This window comes from Schistocerca gregaria, chromosome 8, assembly GCF_023897955.1.
Source record: "Schistocerca gregaria isolate iqSchGreg1 chromosome 8, iqSchGreg1.2, whole genome shotgun sequence".
In the NCBI taxonomy this organism is placed as follows: domain Eukaryota; kingdom Metazoa; phylum Arthropoda; class Insecta; order Orthoptera; family Acrididae; genus Schistocerca; species Schistocerca gregaria.
The window spans coordinates 411,632,184-411,650,956 of record NC_064927.1 but is presented as its reverse complement, the minus strand read 5'-3'; the positions used below and the strand labels follow the sequence as shown (position 1 = coordinate 411,650,956).

The window sequence follows — 18,773 nt, the reverse complement described above, 5'->3', positions numbered from 1 at the left end:
TGAACTGGGGTACGCCCAATGTCTTCAGACCTATAGTGTTTTGCGTGCAGTTGCTCCAAACGTTAGTCATCGAAACGCACTGTGAGCAGTAATAATGTCACAATCGGTCTGAATGCTGGGTTAAGTTTTGTTGTACCATACCATTATTTGTGGTCAAGGGAACGCTGATGCAGTGCTCGCCATGTAGCAGATATTACCCAATTTCTCTGTGGAGATACATAGGTATTCTCCGTCGTTGTCACAAATTATAATCTACAAGAGTAATGGCAGCACTGTATGAGGAGAGCAGGAAGTGCTCTGTCCCCACTCCATTCAACTACACCACACCCCTCTCTAATAAACGGTCAAGAAAAAGTGAACACAGCTCTTTCGATAATAACACTATCTCATCCACTTAATGATTGTTTTATTTACTACATCAGTACTTTGATGCCAGCTCAGACTAAATACGAGCTGATAGTGATTTTTAAGACTAAATGAAGTAATAAACAAATATAATTATTTTATCTATATGGTATTATACTTAACACTTTATTAAATTATTTAGTAATTACAGATTTTTTATCTGTATGATTAGTTTTGTAGTGCATTTTAATCGTCTCGTCTGAATGGTCTTGGTGAAATTATGGCGTTGGTGCATAAGTTCGTAACATTTTCCCGTAAGTTTTATAAACACAACAGATAAACATAACGGACACTTTAGTCATCAATAATATATTCCCCTTCACTATTTACGACATGCTGCCAACGCTGGGGTAGCTGTTAGATTCTGCGACTGCATAATTCACTTGATTTTGTGTCGGAAAACTTGTCGAGCCATATTTGAAGCGCATTTTCATCGGGAAAGGAAGTTTCTTGGAGCTTCTTCGATGGAAAGCGGAAAAGATGAAAATCTGAGGGCGCAAGATCAGGTGAATGAGGCGGGTGCGGAATGACTTCCCAACCCAGATCCTGAATAGTGTTTTTTGTCAGTCCGTCAGAGTGCAGCGGGGCGTTATCATGTACTAGCATCACTTCACCTATTCTTCCTGGTCATTGTACTTGGACTGCGTATGCAAGATATCTCAGTTGTTGACAATCTACATCTACATCTACGTGATTACTCTGCTATTCACAATAAAGTCCCTGACAGAGTGTTCAATGAACCAACTTCATGCTGTCTCTCTACCGTTCCACTCTCGAACGGGTAAAACGAGCACTTAAATTTTTCCATGCGAGCCCTGGTTTCTCTTATTTTATCGTGATGATCATTTCTCCTTATGTAGGTGGGTGCCAACAGAATGTTTTCGCAATCGGAGGAGAAAACTGGTGATTGAAATTTCATGAGAAGATCCCGTCGTAGGGAAAAACGCCTTTGTTTTAATAATTGCCAATCCAATTCACGTATCATGTCTGTGACACTATCTCCCCTGTTTCGCGATAATACAAAACGAGGTGCCCTTCTTTGTACTTCTTCGATGTCATCCGTCTGTCCCACCTGATGCGGATCCCACACTCCACAGCAGTACTCCAGAATAGCGCGGACAAGCGTAGTGTAAGCAGTCTCTTTGGTAGACCCGTTGCACTTTCTAAGTGTTCTACCAATGAATCGCAGTCTTTGGTTTGCTCTACCCACAATATTATCTATGTGATCGTTCCAATTTAGGTCATTTGTAATTGTAATCCCTAAGTATTTAGTTGAAGTTACAGCCCTCAGATTTGTGTGACTTATCGCGTAGTCGAAATTTAGCTGATTTCTTTTACTACTCATGTGAATAACTTCGCACTTTTCTTTATTCAGGGTCAATTGCCACTTTTCGCACCATACAAATATTTTATGTAAATCATTTTGCAAGTCGTTTTGATCATCTGATGACTTTACAAGACGGTAAATGACAGCATCATCTGCAAACAATCTAAGACGGCTACTCAGATTGTCTCCTATTTCGTTAATATAGATCAGAAACAATAGAGGGCCTATAACACTGCCTTGGGGAACGCCGGATAATATTTCTGTTTCACTCGATGACTTTCCGTCTATTACTACGAACTGTGACCTTTCTGACAGGAAATCACGAGTCCAGTCGCACAACTGAGTCGATTCTCCGTAGGCATGCAGTTTGATTAGAAGACGCTTGGGAGTAACGGTGTCGAAAACCTTCTGGAAATCTAAAAATATGGAATCAATTTGACATCCCCTGTCGAAAGCACTTATTACTTCATGAGTTGAAAGTGCTACTTGTGTTTGACAAGAACGATATTTTCTGAATCCGTGCTGACTACACGTCAATAAATCGTTTTCTTTGAGGTGCTTCACAATGTTTGAATACAGTATATGTTCTAAAACCCTGCTGCATATCGACGTTAGTGATATAGGCCTGTAATTCAGCGGATTACTCCTACTTCCCTTTTTCGCTATTGGTGTGAGTTGAGCAATTTTTTATGTACGGATCTTTCTGTAAGCGAGTGGTTGTATATAATTGCTAAATATGGAACTATTTTATCAGCACACTCTGAGAGGAACCTGACTAGTATACAATCTGGACCGGAGGACTTGCCTTTATTAAGTGATTTAAGCTCCTTTGTTACACCGAGGATATCTACTTCTATGTTTCTCATCTTGGCAGTTGTTCTTGATTGGAATTCAGGAATATTTACTTTGTCTTCTTTGGTGAAGGAGTTTCGGAAAACCGTGTTTAATAACTCTGCTTTAGTGGCACTGTCATCAGTGACTTCACCGTTGTTATCGCGCAGTGAAGGTATTGATCGTGCCTTGCCACTGGTGAGCGTTATGTATGACCAGAATCTCTTTGGGTTTTCTGTCAGATATCAGTAGTGATGTTTACACATTGGAGAAGCAATTCATCTACACCACCCCATCGCTGTTCCACCAGATGCATAACATTGTCTTCTGTGGCTGTGCACAGGTCTTTGTACGGAGAGTTGCTGCTTTGTTTTGGCTCAACCATTCTTTTCCTTTCCTTATATTGGCGAAACACACCGTTTCTCTTCACCAGTGACGATACAGGATAGGAATGGTCAGTGTTGTCCACAAGCCAGTTGATAATGAGCAAGCAGAGAAGCACATATGCTGATTTTCGTGATTTTGGCATAGATCATGTGATACCCATGTAAATGTCGTATGATGGTGGAATGTGCACAGTTCATCCCATGTGCCAGTGCTCGAGTACATCGATGTGGATTAATGTGTTTAAACAATCTTCGTCAAAACACTAATGTCGAAACAATCCGTCTTGATACGAGAAAACAGTTTTCCTGCCGTGCTCTGTACATTGGCATTGTCCCCGTACACGACCTCGTGTTTCGGGCTGCTTCCGCTGCTGTCACGCGTCTATTGAACTCAGAAGAATCTGTCGGAAATATTCCGATTTACCCACTTGGCACTCCATCTTCTAGCGTCCTCAGCTCCGCTCACAATCTCCAGGTGATAAGACGACAGTATGAAAAATCAAACAGTGAACTACAAATAAAAAATAGCGATCGCTAAATAAACCCAGAGGAATCCCAATATGCAAAACAAAAACTCTGTAAACTTATGCACCAACCCAATATTTATGGAAAGCCTGGAAATTAAGAATTTAGAATGTGGAGTATATATTTACGGCACTAAAATTAAATACTAACACACAGAGGACGGTGTTGCTGGTAATGGGTAGTTACATGTAATCTGCTGGCTGAAATCTGTGAAAGATATCACTCTTAAATTCAGCGTTAAGTGCTTATCGTGTTTACATGTATACCTGGCGAGGTGTAGTGTGAGCTGCAAGCTATGAATAAGGGGAAGGAAGCAGCTGAGCGAGGGGAAGGGATGGTGCGAACCCCTGCTAATACTCAACTTGAAAATATTGGGGCTCACACCACACTCGCTACGTCAGACTGACGCCTCTAGTGTACTCGATGTTGCTGTTAGTAATAGTTGTCTGTGTCCTATGAGATATTGATGCTGCTTACATCATTACTCAATGATGTTCGCTTCTACACTGACAATGATCTGTTCTGTCATTACGCTAACACTTATTCCTCTTTCTTTTCGTGACTGTATCGAGAAGCATATTTTACGTTATAATATGAAGGTGTTTCTTTACACAAGTGCACGGATCTAATATTCTTCTTTCACTTCTTTCGCTGTACTGCAAATTAGTTTAAGTAAGCTTTGAGGAAGCAGATTGTATCACAACTGTTTGTTTATATATTTAGTTATAAATAAATAGAATCTGACGTTGTTTATTTTAGTAATCTATCTAAGTGTCACTCTTGTTGCACAATGGCCTCAGCGTTGAGAAACCATGTGTAACTGACTTACTGAAGTCCCTACGTATATAGTAGACTTCTCACTATTACAGTACTTCTTAATTATTCTGAAATATTGCAGCCAGTCATTGTAAATATTTTCCTTTCTCGATAGCAACATCAGACTTTTTGCACTATGTCTACATGTGTATCTCAAATCATTGCTAAACTTCTTTGAAATCCAGCTGAATACCTAAAAGTCCTTTTCTTCTAATACTGGAAAGATTTAGCATTAGTATTGTGGAAACAGTGTACTGCTCAACGAATGAAACATTTGTCAGGATTGTCTTCTTCCGTTATAGATTATTCCTGTTTCATACTGTTTAGTGATTCAGCTTCAGCTTCTTTGTCAGCTCTATGAGAGCCCCTCGCACTGCATTTCAAGATATATGTATATACAGCCTGTATCATAGTGGAGTCAATGCATACAGTTCAAAGCAAACGACAGTCGAAGCAAAAAAGTTTCAGTAATCGAAGGTCTGCAGACTAATCGTTTAAGAGATAACTGCGACTTTGTGATTACCAGCCACTACTGCCGCGATCCTCTGTAAACGCTGCATGCCGGTGGGTCATTGCGTGGCCGTTGTTCACATTTTCTAGACGTGGGGCTGCAAACAGTATGGATACTACAGTGCAGTACACAGTCACAGTGCCACATACGTCAGTTGTTTCTGGAGGGTCAGTTGTGATCCACGAGTATTGGTGGTAACTTGACGATTGGAGTAACGAGGGGTATTCGGATGTGCTCTTCGTGTTTGGTGGGGCTAACAGCAATACACGGAAGGCTGCACACTTGTACAAAGAAGCGTGCTCTGCCCGAAAGCACCCCGAGAGTCGAACGTCTACAAGGATGCATCGATGTCTTCGAGAAACTGGGAGATTTACAAGTGCTGCGGCAGCTGGAAAGCTTGTAAGAATTACACGTCTGCTTGAAACTTTGGTGATGGAAACAATCGAACGCTCTCCAGGAACCTCGGCAAGGAGACTTACCACACAAATTATTGGAATGAACCACAGTAGTTTGTTGGAGAATAATGCATCATAATGCTGTGATCCCATACGACCACCACGAGAGTGTCAGAGAGAGGCGGACTTTTTTCCTAATACCAGTTTTCTGTTAGTGGATACAACAACAGGCTGTAGGCAATCTCACGTTTGAAACTAACATTTTATTTACAGATGAAGGAGAGTTCACTCCTGGCACATCTAGGCACAACTCACACGCTGTGCATGAGTCTATACATCAGCGACGTTGCTCATTGAGTGTGTAGTTAGGGGTACTAGGCGATCGTCTTGTTGGATCGTACACCTCACGAAACACACACAGTGGACGGAATTACCTTCGATATCTGCAGCGTTACTTGAGGCTGTTTCCTTAGAGCAACGCCAGAGGTTGTGATACATTCGTGATGGAGCAGCGGCACCTTTTGCTGCTGTGGTGAGACGATATCTAATGCGTCGATAGGACCAGAGATGGATTGGGTTAGGAGGACCTGGAGGTGGACCCCTACTGTGGTCTCTAACCTGATCCAAATCCCATGGATTTCTATGTCTGGGGCCACCTTAAAGATGTAGTGTATGCCACTACAGTTAACACAGTTGAAGCACTCGTGCAGAGACTTGTCACTGCTTGTCAAGAAAGTCGAAACGAACCACGCCTGTTTGAAAATATTACGGCGACGGGTACAGGCCTATATGCGGGTACAAGGACTACACTTTTTAAGCACTTCCTTTAAGTACGAGTACAGTCAAATAACTGCTGTCATGTTCATAAAAAACACCTGTACTTCTGCCAAAGTACCTCTAATAAGTTAATACTGTTCAGTATTGTTACTTTTTCCTAGCTGGAATGATGTTTACACACACCCGAGCCAGTGGTGGCTGGTGACCACAAAGTTATAATTATCTTCCAAATGATTCGTATGCGGACCTGATGTTTCGTCTCTATGTTTCGACACCGTTAATTATAATACATCTTAAATACACATAGCATCAAGAAGATGTGATTAAACAATTTTCAAATGATTAGTATGGTTCAAATGGGTCTGAGCACAATGAGACTTAACATCTGAGGTCATAAGTCCCCTAGAACTTAGAACTACTTGAACCTAGTTAACTTAAGGACCTCACACACATCCTTGCCTGAGGCAGGATTCGAACCTGCGACCGTAGCAGTCGCGCGGTTCCGGACTGCAGTGCCTAGAACCGCTCGGCCACAGCAGCCGGCGATTTATATGCTGTCCACTGGCTCCGAACTTCATGAACGTACGGACACAATTCAGTCGATGTTTTCCGAATGGAGTTAGCCAAGTACTGTGGACCCAGAGGTAGTCACGGCAAGTCTACTTACCCCCTCCCACCCCTACAGACAAACCCAGTGAGTGGCTGCAGCACATGCTGACGTCATAGCGCATCCTACAGCTCACCGACTAAATGGTACTTCTGGGCTTTTTTAAAATCCGTGAAACATTATGTATGTAAAAGCAGGAGCTTCCACCTCTTAACACTCGTCACGTCTCCGTGCTGCAGCGCGGATGCCGCGGGTTGCCTGCGCTGCGGCCGCAGGCTGTCCACGTCATCAATGCCGCTGTCGCCGACGCCGTCGTCGCTGCCGCCGTTGGTGGCGTGCGTCGCGCTGTCCACCTGCGCGCTGCTCTGCAAGGAGACGGGCGTCGCGGCGCTGGCCGTCTGCGCCGCCTACGACGCCGCTCTGCTGCTGGCCAGGGGCCTAGCCCGGCCCAGGCTGTTGCTGGCCCACGTGAGTCTCTCCACAGCCTTCTAGTACACTACTGCAGGCGCACCTGAGCTCCACAGCCTTCTAGGACAGAGCTGCTGGTGAATGTGAGTCTCTCCACAGCCTTCCAGTACAACTCTGCCGGCGCAACTTAGTCTCTGCACAGCCTTCTAGTACAGCACTGCTGTCGCACGTTAATCTGTCCACAGCCTTCTAATCCTTCTAATATGGCACTGCTGGGGAAGGTGAGTACATCTCCGTCATCTATAATTAGTTACACAAGAAACTGTACGCCATAATTTTAAATGTAACGTCCGCAGCGACATATCTAGTAGTGGTTTAGAACCTGTACTCAAAGCGTTTTTACACAGTATATAGATAAACAGTGTGAAAGTTGAATGTTTCGTCAGCTGCAGTTTAAAATGAGTGCAAAATATCTGAAGCCAATTTAAACGCTGAAAACGTGTGCAATATTTACCAAAAATGCTTTCTGAGGTCCGTTAAGAAGCTATTTGGTTCTAACAAAACAAACTGGGTGCCTAAAGAGGATAATGATTCGAAACATCTCTGCAGTTTCTATACAGCGTGGAAACAAGACAATGGGGTGTCCGCGATGGATTGGTCCGCAAAATCTATGGATGCCAATCCGATCAAAAATGTTTGGTCGTATATTACGATGAAGCTTAAACGGAAGCCAAAATATACTAGGAAACAGTTGTCCTTAAGTCAGGACAATATGAAGATTGTTACCGAGAGTATGTGCAAAAAAACTCGAAAAAATGGTGCCAAAAAGTGCCAAACTATAATAGATAATGAAGGCGATTGGATTAAGTATTAGGTGATTGTGCAATTAGTAACAACATGTATTTTCATGTGATCAAATATTTTTAATTGTGTCTTTTATTTCATGCAGATAACGGCATACACTTTCTTGTGGAACTTACTGCGGTATGTTCATACAGTTATAATCAGATCCTTCTACGGAACATGAGTCGGTCTACAACCTTCTACTACAGCACTGATGAGTTGGTCAAGAGCCTTCTACACTGCGCAACACCGCTGAAGGACAACTATTCTGAAACCCCGTAGTTGAATCACATTGGAAAGCAGTTCAAAATTTGGCTCAAAGGTGCCTAAAATCATCCGCTGTAGCGATGCAAAAGCTTGTCTCCCTGCGACGTCATTCTCGGGATTCGTAACGCTTCATACAGCAAGATGTCGCCATATGCGGAAAAAGGCCAGAGCTCACAAGTTCATGTGAGGTATCAGGTCGTTTAATGATATGCCACTGGCACGTGCCGTATGATGTGAAAGTCATCACACCTCGTATTACCCACATTAAACCCCTTCTCTTGTCGCCTCTACGATAGATGTTTGAATCGCAACGCCCAGAGTTGAAATCATTCGATTTTCTTCTGGGTGGCCGAGCAAAACAGCTCGGAAATGCAGCCGCTCGGAATCAGCGCGAAAAGAGCTCAGGGGAGAGTATAAAGGACGTCAATGGAATCACCCCTTCCCTTGGGACGCTGATTCTCGCACATTAAGTGGCCAAAAACTACAGTTAGCGGCGTGGTGAGCAACAGGATGGTGTTCTCGACAGTCTTTCGACACTGCTAAAATCCTCCAGACACTTCATCTCTCCTCTAAGGAAAACCTGGGGCCTGAAGGCTAACTAAGCACCATCCCTTTGAAGAGTAGCCAGACAACAATTTTTGCTCTGGTGAACAGGGTGGCACCACTAGGGACCGTTCAGTAGCCTGTGTCGAAATTAGAACGTGATCCGAAGCAGTAAAGTTTCTTTATGTTTTTCCAGCCCTCTAGCCTCACACTCTCCTTTGGCGTAATAGCGGGGATTGGCGACGTTGAAACGTGCGTGAACAAACCGGCAAACGGTCTCTTGAAGATCCCCTTGTTTGCCAAAACTCTCGGTGCCACCCGTGCAGTTCTGTTGCACACTTTATAAATGTCTCTGAACAGAGACAGCCATTCACTATTACCTAAGAACCAGATTGGCAGCCATCCCTTCCGACACCCCTTAGATTTCTCATCTGGCCAGGAGGCGCTGGTGCAGCGACTTAGTGCTACTCAGCTGAAGAGCGTCGAAAATGTTGCCTGTGACTATTGGACAGGCAGTCAAAAGGTTGCCTTTCAAATGAATCAGACACCCTTATGTAACGCTGAATTGATCGCTAGATGTCACGACCGGTGGACGTGCCAGTATAAAAAGAGGCGGGGAGTATTGTGTTGTTAGCAGAGCTCCAGTAACAGCAGAATGAGTGACTCAGGACAACTCAGTGACTTCAATTGTGGTCTAGTCACCGAATGTCATCTGAGTAACAGACCCATCACGGATATTTCGACCTTTCTAAAGCTGTCGAAGTTGACTATCGGTCAGGTAATTGCGACGCGAAGGAGCAAGCACAGCTAAGCAAAGACCATTCACACCTCATGTACTGACGCACAGGGAGCATCGAGTACTGCAGAGGGTGGTTGTAACAAATCGCGTGATATTTGTTGAAGTAATCAGTGGTGATTTCCAGAGTTCTACCAGCAGTCCAACTAGCACGACGACTGCGTAGGGAGTTGAAAATGATGATGTACAACGGTCGATTAGCCCCTTATAAATCACACATTTCTGTAGTCAGTGGAAAGCGACGTGGAAAGCGACGCTTGAGGCAGTGTAACGAGCGAAGTCACTGGACAGTGGATAAGTGGAAACTAGTGGTTTGGAGTGATGAATCACTCTATACCCTGTGGCAATCCGAAGGAATGGTTTGGGTTGGACGAACGCATGGAGAACATTACCTGCCATCATCTGTAGTGTCAACAATGAAAAATGGAGGAAGTGGTGTTACGTTATGGGGGTATTTTGCATGGTTAGGTAATGGGCCGCTTACTGCACTTAAGACAGTGTTAAATGCCGAAGAATAGGAACATATATTACAGGACTGTGTGCTGCGTACAGTAAGTGAATAGCACGGAGACGATGATTGTTGGTATCAGCATAACAATGTACACTCTCTTATAGCAGCATGAGTTAGGCAATCCTTTTATGGATAATAACATTCTCGAAATGTACTGCCCCGCCCAAATGCACGACGTGAAACCAGTGGAAAACCTTTGGGATGAGCTGGAACAGAGACTTCGCTTCACACACCTGTGTCCTCATTTCTGCCTTTTCTGGTTTCCGCTCTTCAGCATGGATGAGCTGACGTTCCTCCACAGACATACAGACACCTGGCTCAAAGAGTTCGCAACAGGGGTCACCGACTAATCACCGTTGAAATAGTCAAGCGATATCCGATCCTTCTGTCTATTTATCCGCACTACGGTGCAGTTCTTTGTTTTTAGGATCAGGTACCAATCTTTGCATCAACCACTTGTCATCTACAAAGTCTCTCTGCTTTTCGTAACAATTTTCTAACCATGTCGCGTCGTTATTCGTTTATGTATCGTCTTCAAAGAGCCTCACTGCCTGGCACATTACCTGCCAGGTGCTTTACGTATACCGTGAACACCGGCACCCCTACCGCACTCCCTTAAGGTATACCAACGCTCCTGATTATGCCCTTCCTGTATATTTCTTCTTAACGCGCGCAAAGAAAATACCTAATTACGGACTGTGAATCCATTATTGGCAAGGTGTATTGACACATTTAGAAAACAACGATAGCACATGGAACGAATTGAAGAATAGGAAAATAATACTTTTTCCTACATAATAAAAGTAAAATACATATGCCAACCATTTTCATCAGTGGTTTTCAATAACAAATTACTCAATATTTTATGAGGCCAGATCTTCACCACTATATACATAGCAGGGAAACCGTACGTGGTTGCCGTTTTGGTAGGTGCACATGGGAGCAGCACACACTATTCATGCGATTATGTCAACAAGTTGAGTTTTCCCGAAAGAACGGGAAAACAAAGGAAAGAGGTATGCCGTCAACGTAATTGACATAAATATCGCTCACAAACGACAACGGTGTTTTCTGTGTAGGAAGGAATGCACCCACCTTTAAATGTGTGATTCGAAGGTAATAGACAGTAGTGTACTTCGTCTATAACAACCCCATCAGATTGGCACTTTTCTTGAGAGCAGGACGTACTCTCATGGCGAGGTTCGCAATAGGTAAGAAAGTGAAACATGGTTGACAAACAGTTGAAACAAGAACAGAATAGAAGATTTTGAACTGTGGTGCTACAGAAGACTGCTGAAGATTAGGTGGGTAGATGACGAAACTATTAGGAGGTACTGAATAGAATTGTGGAGACAAGAAATATTTGTTACAACTGGACTAAAAAGGGATTCGTTGATAGGACACATTCTGAGACATCAAGGGATCACCAATTTTGTACTGGAGGGAAGTGTAAGTGAATAAAAATCGGAGACCAGGAGATGAATACAGTAAGCTGATTCAGAAGGATGTGGGTTGCAGTAGTTACTCGAAGATGAAATGTTTGCACAGGATAGAGTCACGTGGGGACCTGCATCAAACTAATCTTCATACTGAAGACCACAACAACAAGGAACCTTGCAAACGGACTGCACTCCTAAATCCCCCACACCCCGTCTGTACGTTAAAATCCGATTATGGTAATCATAAATTTGTATTGCGAGTAACGCTACGGTTACTGCAGGGACAGTTGAGAATTTATTGACCTGGTGCTTAAACCCGCAATGGGAATATCGTTGCAAATGAGCTATCGCAATACACTATAATTTTTACCGATTTCGTTCAGCTCTCATTCTCTCCTGATGTGCGATTGCCCACCTTTAGGGCATTTTCAAGTATTTTATGGACGATTCTTTAATGGTATATTATGACATGTATGAGCTTGCTCTTATGACTGCACTTATATTAATTAAAATAAATTAGAAACTGTTATCGCTATTTTAAGAGCGCTTTACTTTTGGGCAGTTGTTGCAAAGCTCTTAATTTTTAGTTCTCGTGTTGGAGGAAACCACTTTACTAAAATTATCTGTCAAATACACACATTTTAACACAAATTAATTCTGTTTTTATTCTATAATCGCTGCTTTAGCCAATAAACGGAATGTGTAAGTTACAACCAAAGTCTCTGTACCCCATCCACACTCACAGCAGAAGAAAGTACATTGCATGCAAATGGGTCCTGTAATGTTCTACTCGCATGTTACAGTTGTCTTCCACAACTCGTCTTTATGGGACACATAAAAGAATAAGCGTAGTATATGAAACTGTTTCACGCAGAATATTAAAAAACACTATTTTGATCACACAATGTGGGCAAAATAAGACTGCCCCGTAAAATATTTCGTGCACCTGAAGATAGGCAAGCCAATTTACATAACCTGCAGCTGGAGCAAATTACATGTGTTGGATTGCCTGTCTTTAGGAGCATGATATATTTCTGGAGCAGTTTTATTTTGTCCACACAGTGCCGTGTTTCAGTGCTGATAGCTGTCAACTTCTATGACCAACTAATGTTGACAGATGGACAGCAAGAGATGGACCAATTCTCTGCTGCCCATCTTCTCAGCATCTGAGCCCACTAGACGTTTATTTGCGAGGACGTTTGGAAGTCCTCCAGCACCTTATCGCAGTATGACAAAGTACAGAGAGTCTTGGTGTAGCTGTTAAGGAAAGCTGCGAGACTCCACAAATTTATACGAGGATTATTCGGAAAGTAAGGAACGATCTGTCGCGAAATGGAAAATAGAGTGAAAATCTGATGAAGCTTTGCACAGATGCATTGGGCACTGTGTCTAGAATGCCCGTCAATCGCATCATGTCCTCTTCTCAGTTCTCAGCTCACAGCGAGAACGTAAAGAGGGCTAGAAATTAGCATCTCCCGCCAAGTATGAAGGCCTGGCGAAAGATTTCGCCTGAAGCTACGCTATCCACATAACATAACTGTCATGCGGTTCGTTCTACACGACAATACTCGGCCGCACTCTGCAGAGGCAATGAAGATGCTCCTGCAGCGTTTTCTATGGGAAGTGTTTGATCACCCACAATACACCCCGTAACTAGCTACCCCTGAGGTTCATCTCTGCTCATATGAACCGCTGGATATGAAGACAATATTTTGACACAGACAACGAGCTGCAGTCCAGAGTAGAAAATTGTCGAAAAGCACTGGCGGCTGACTTCAATAACGAGGGAATTGAAAAGTTGGTACAACGCTACGACAGATGTCTAATTCTGAGAGGCGACTGTGTATAGAAGTAGCTGGAAGGTGTTGCTAACCGTTGCAAATAAAACAGTTTTGATTTTAACTGTGGTTTCCATTTCTAGACGTATCGTTCCTTGCTTTCCGAATATCCCTCGTAGAACATCTGGGATTCAATGCGACGGCGGGTATCACTGCTGACGGAGGCAGTATGAACATTTCGTGTAATAGATATTCCCATGCTACGTTATTACTGTCCTTTCCCATGGTTAATGCAATATAAAGACATGTGGGGAAATAATTCTTCTCGGAAGTAAAACCTTGCCAGCCTAACGCCCACAAAAAAATATTTTCATGTCCTGTGTGCGACGAACGTGACATGAAAGGTTGACCGTACCTTTCTGTCACACCCTGCATACGCCAATAAACCAAAACGTTATGGCCACCTGCTTACTAGAGTTTTGGTCCACTTCTGGAGCTTAATAAAGCTACGATTGTGCATAACATGGACTCTACAAGTTTTTCTCATGTTTCCAAAAGAAAGTGGTAACAGGTGTTGAGTCAAGGCCACGCAATTCCCGTGAATAACGGTCCGGTGGTTGTCACGACAATGTGGTGCACAATATCATCCCAGATGTGTTCCATCTGGTTCAGATCAGGTGAATTTTTTGATCAAGTCATCAATATGAGTTCACTACATTGCTCGTTAAACCACTGTGGCACAATTCTGGGCCTGACAGGCAGAGATATATTGCTGGAAAATGGCTCGGCTGTCGAGGATGACATCAATCACGGATGCACACGTAGTCCACTGGTATGATGGTACGTTAGACTCCTACCACAGGTCCCGCGGATGTCCGGCGTAATTCCTCCACCATCTGAATACAGCAAGCAGGTCCATATGTATGTAGGTTGCAGCAGCTGTTCAGAGAGGAAGAGCAATGCTTTGGATAGACTACCGTGGTGAACTGCAATAAACAGATCTTAAGATTGAAGCCTACAAAGAATCTTTCTCTGTCGTAATTGATTGTAAAATGACAGCGTACAAGTCACTGACTGACACACACACACACACACACACACACACACACACACACACACACACACACGAGCGCGCGCGCGCGCGCTATGTTATTCATGTCTTTTCCCATGTTTAATCCAATTAATCTTAGAATATAGTTTAAGGAAACGCAAAACTACGTTTCTAGCATTTGTAGACTTAGAGAAAGCTTTTGACAATCTTGACTGGAATATTGTCTTTCAAATTTTAAAGGTGGTAGGAGTAAAATACAGGGAGCAAAAGGCTATTTACAATTTTTACAGAAACCAGATGGCAGTTATAAGAGTCGAGGGACATGAAAGGGAAGCAGTCGTTGGGCAGGGAGTGAGACAGGATTGTACCCTCTCCCCGATGTTATTCAATCTGTATATTGAGCAAGCAGTGAAGGAAACAAATGAAAAATTCGGAGTAGGAACTAAAATCCATGGAGAAGAAATAAAAAGTTCGAGGTTCGCCGATGACATTGTAATTCTGTCAGAGACAGTAAAGGACTTGGAACAACAGTTAAAAGGAATGGACAGTGTCTTGAAAGGAGGATATAAGATGAACATCAACAAAAGCAAAACGAGGATTATGGAATGTAGTCGAATTAAATCAGGTGATGCTGAGGGAATCAGATTAGGAAATGAGGCACTTGAAGTAGTAAAGGAGTTTTGCTATTTGGGGAGCAAAATAACTGATGATGGTCGAAGTAGAGGGGATATAAAATGTAGACTGGCAATGGCAAGGAAAGCATTTCTGAAGAAGAGAAATTTATTAACATCGAGTATAGATTTAAGTGTCAGGAAGTCGTTCTGAAAGTATTTGTATGGAGTGTAGCCATGTATGGAAGTGAAACATGGACGATAAATAGTTTGGACAAGAAGAGAATAGAATCTTTCTAAATGTGGTGCTACCGAAGAATGCTGAAGATTAGATGGGTAGATCACATAACTAATGAAGAGGTATTGAATAGGATTGGGGAGAAGAGGAGTTTGTGGCACAACTTGACAAGAAGAAGGGACCGGTTGGTAGGACATGTTCTGAGGTATCAAAGGATCACAAATTTAGCATTGGAGGGCAGCGTGGAGGGTAAAAATCGTAGAGGGAGACCAAGAGATAAATACACTTAGCAGATTCAGAAGGATGTAGGTTGCAGTAAGTACTGGGAGATCAAGAACCTTGCACAGGATAGAGTAGCATGGAGAGCTGCATCAAACCAGTCTGAGGATTGAAGACCACAACAACAACAACAGTCCAATGTGAAGACATGTAGGAAAATAATTATTATATGGAAGTGGAGTACGTGCGCTCTGTCGCACGAGAGTGCTCCCCTCCCCCCCCCCTCGCTCCACCTCCTCCACAGACACGCACAACACAGTGTATGTAATGAATACTAAACTCCTAAATGAAATCATGTGCGGGGACGAGGGGCATAATTACTGGTGTCACCTAACCTGATAGATGTGATTTTAGATGAGACTGACAGCCTCTGCTTCGCTCCGTCGGTTAATTGGCTGGCACAGTGGGGCCCAGCAACGCCTGCCTGGTCAGACTCTATGAGAGTGTGTGGACTACAAACGCATAAATCGTAATTGTATGTGTTTCTAAATTATCTAACACCGGATGCTTATGTGCGCCAAGTAACTTTTGTAGCTTTTAAATCACGTCAGTGTTTCATATGTATAATACGGCTCATTAGCATTTATTTTTACTTTCGTTTTGTAGCAGTGACATTAAGGGATGTTAGCCCACTACAATTCACTGGAAGGAGAAAGTGTCGGACACAACCGCCTAACATTTGGCGTCATGAATGGATTGTGGAAATATTATTCGGTTTCTGTCACTTTGACACTGAAATCAGTGCTTATTGTATGAAAAATGAAAAAAACGTGACCCGCCGTAAACCAAGAAAATTTTCTTCGACTTTCCCGGCGATTTGACGACATCTCGTGGAAATCGCGTTTTCTGCCGGTTATCAGCCTCTTCCAAACACGATATTTCGATGTCAAGAAAATTTTGTTTTAAATACGTAAGATAAAAACCTTCACGTATGAAGACCTCACAGTGCGGTTCCTCGCACGCTACCAATACATTACAAATTTCCGTTCCGTGAATATTTAACGATTTGAAACGGACGTCATAGGATGATCATACGACTCGAGTGTAATTACATGCCGGCCGGTGTGGCCGAGCGGTTCTAGGCGCTTCAGTCTGAAACCGCGCGGCCACTACGGTCGCAGGTTCGAATCCTACCTCGGGAATGGATGTGTGTGATGTCCTTAGCTTAGTTAGGTTTAAGTAGTTCTAAGTTCTAGGGGACTCATGACCTCAGATGTTAAGTCCCATAGTGCTCAGAGCCATTTGAACCATTTTGTAATTACATACATAACAAATGTGGAAACGTAATTGTGTTTCCCGCGTGGGACGCTATTTGAGAACGGCTTAATAAGGACGCGGGGGTTACTAATTGGCTCGCCGGCCAGAAATAACATTTCCTTCGACACACCTTTTTATTTTCCAAGAAGCTTTAACTGCCTGTTCACAACTTCCAGCACTTAACCCTGTAAAAAAATTAAACATTAAGGCTGAAAGACTATACAAAAAATTTCGAATCGGCCTGAACACAGTTTAACTACATTAAACTAATTGAAGGTACTAAAAACATTAAACACACAAAACATGAAAACGCGAAGATTTTTCACAAATTCTGTCTAAAAGGCAACTGTTCTGAACGCAAACATTCATTTAATTTAAACATTACAAATTTCTTATAAAATTTTAACTATTCTGATTATTACCCCATAATCAGGCGGCACCACCCCCCTCTGGAATAAAAAGATAAAGATTTACAAATGCTTCGAACAACAGATCGTAAAGGGAGTTGACAATTATTAACAAATAATACTAACCATGCGTCTTTTTTATGAACAATACCTGAAGGATGTAGATGTGCGCTGTCCCAGGTGCTACCAACAGCAACCACATCACGATCTATTAAGTACAAAAGAATTCAAACAGGTGTCGTTACATGAACTGAGCCTTAATCCAAAACTGTGCAACACTCAATACGTCGCACATTTCAGTAGGACATGCGGCGCGCGTTCACAACTGCGACAACCGTGAAACAAGCCTTTGCCCACATCGCGAACACTTACATTCTGATACCACACAGGCACGCAGTGACAACAGACGAAGAACTCGCCATCCCGCCGAACGCCGTCAGCTCTCCCTCATGTAGGGTATGGCACTGGCGCTGTGGACAGCTCTTCCGTTTGCTTCCAGACAATTGCAGCTGCCCTCCTCGTACTGGCGTGGTCTCTGTAGAGTCTTGTACGGTAAGGAAGCAAGGGAGAAGATGTTGCTATGGGTGGCTCCTATCCTCTTTCTGCAACACAAATACACGAGTGGATTATTATGGTTCTTTACTTACATGAAGCTGCTACTTACCTTGAACAGAGTCCGTGTTTGTGGTACAAGCTCATCAGTAATAGTGCTCTTGCAGACAGTATCGGTATCTTGCTATTACAGACTTTAGTCTCAATGTAGCCACTAATCTGGTTGCTATGCACTGTCATAGACTGTGACGTGAGCTGAGCCCGCTCTGTGATTGAACTGACAGACGCCAAACTAGAGTGTCAGTCAGTGAGGCCCTCCGGTCAGCGGCGGCGGCCTAAATACGTGCTGTCGAGAAGGCGTTGGCGTCGTGTTACCTGTCGGTGTGTCTCTGGCCCCTCTGCACCTTTGCCGACTGGTATGCTGGCGACAGCTTACGCCCGCACAGTCTACATAGCGGGGGTTTCCTGAGCTGCAGCCGCCCTATTTGTCATCTACCGACTGCCCGTGTTCACTATCTTCAGAAGGCCGCGTCAGCAAAACCAGAGATACCAGCTTCATGGCAACCACTGAGAGTCACGTTTGACTGGGGTAGGAAAGTCAAGTGAAACTAAATTTCATACTTGTTGTTTCTATTAAGAAACGCTTCTGGAGAAATACGACTTGACGAACTACACATTCAGCATTAACACCATAGTTCAGTCTCGTGGGAAAGTTGTACCAATAATATAACACACGTAATTTAGTCCTGAGATAATTGCATAAAATCATAAATCCTTTAGTATAATAAAGTAGTGTTTTCCAATACCTTGTCCAATTCTCATGTTCGTCCCTCTTCTGTGAATGTAAATATATTTGAATGAACAAGAAAACTGAACACTAATTTGACTATGTAGGTTCAACATCACTTCACACTTTAGAAACTGACGGAAAAAAATCGCAACAGCAAGAAGGAGTTGTGCAACATAAACGAAAGTTGGCAGGCGTGTTTCTACATCTGAATGTTGATGTCCGTTCAAATTTCACGTGAGTCACATAATGGTGGCGTTAGTAGCGCCACTATGCGTAATCAAATCAGGTTTGCTTTAAGTACAGATTGGAACGGTCGTGAGCATTAGTTACTTTTGAGATTGGACTTGGAGAGTTGACGTTAGTCAAAAATACCTTTAATGCGACAAGGATGCCATTATCGACACCTAGCTGACTATGAGCGAG

The 18,773-nt window shown here is 43.1% G+C and overlaps 1 protein-coding gene across 1 annotated transcript in view; it reads left to right on the top strand.

Annotated features, from left to right (window-relative positions):
- Positions 1-18,773, top strand: part of LOC126285222 (protein O-mannosyl-transferase TMTC2-like) — a 534,787-nt gene that overhangs the window by 203,056 nt on the left and 312,958 nt on the right. Inside the window, exon 4 of the mRNA XM_049984523.1 lies at positions 6,820-7,048. Within this exon, the coding sequence (XP_049840480.1) occupies positions 6,820-7,048 (229 nt within the window). The remainder of the gene's footprint in view (positions 1-6,819; positions 7,049-18,773) is intronic.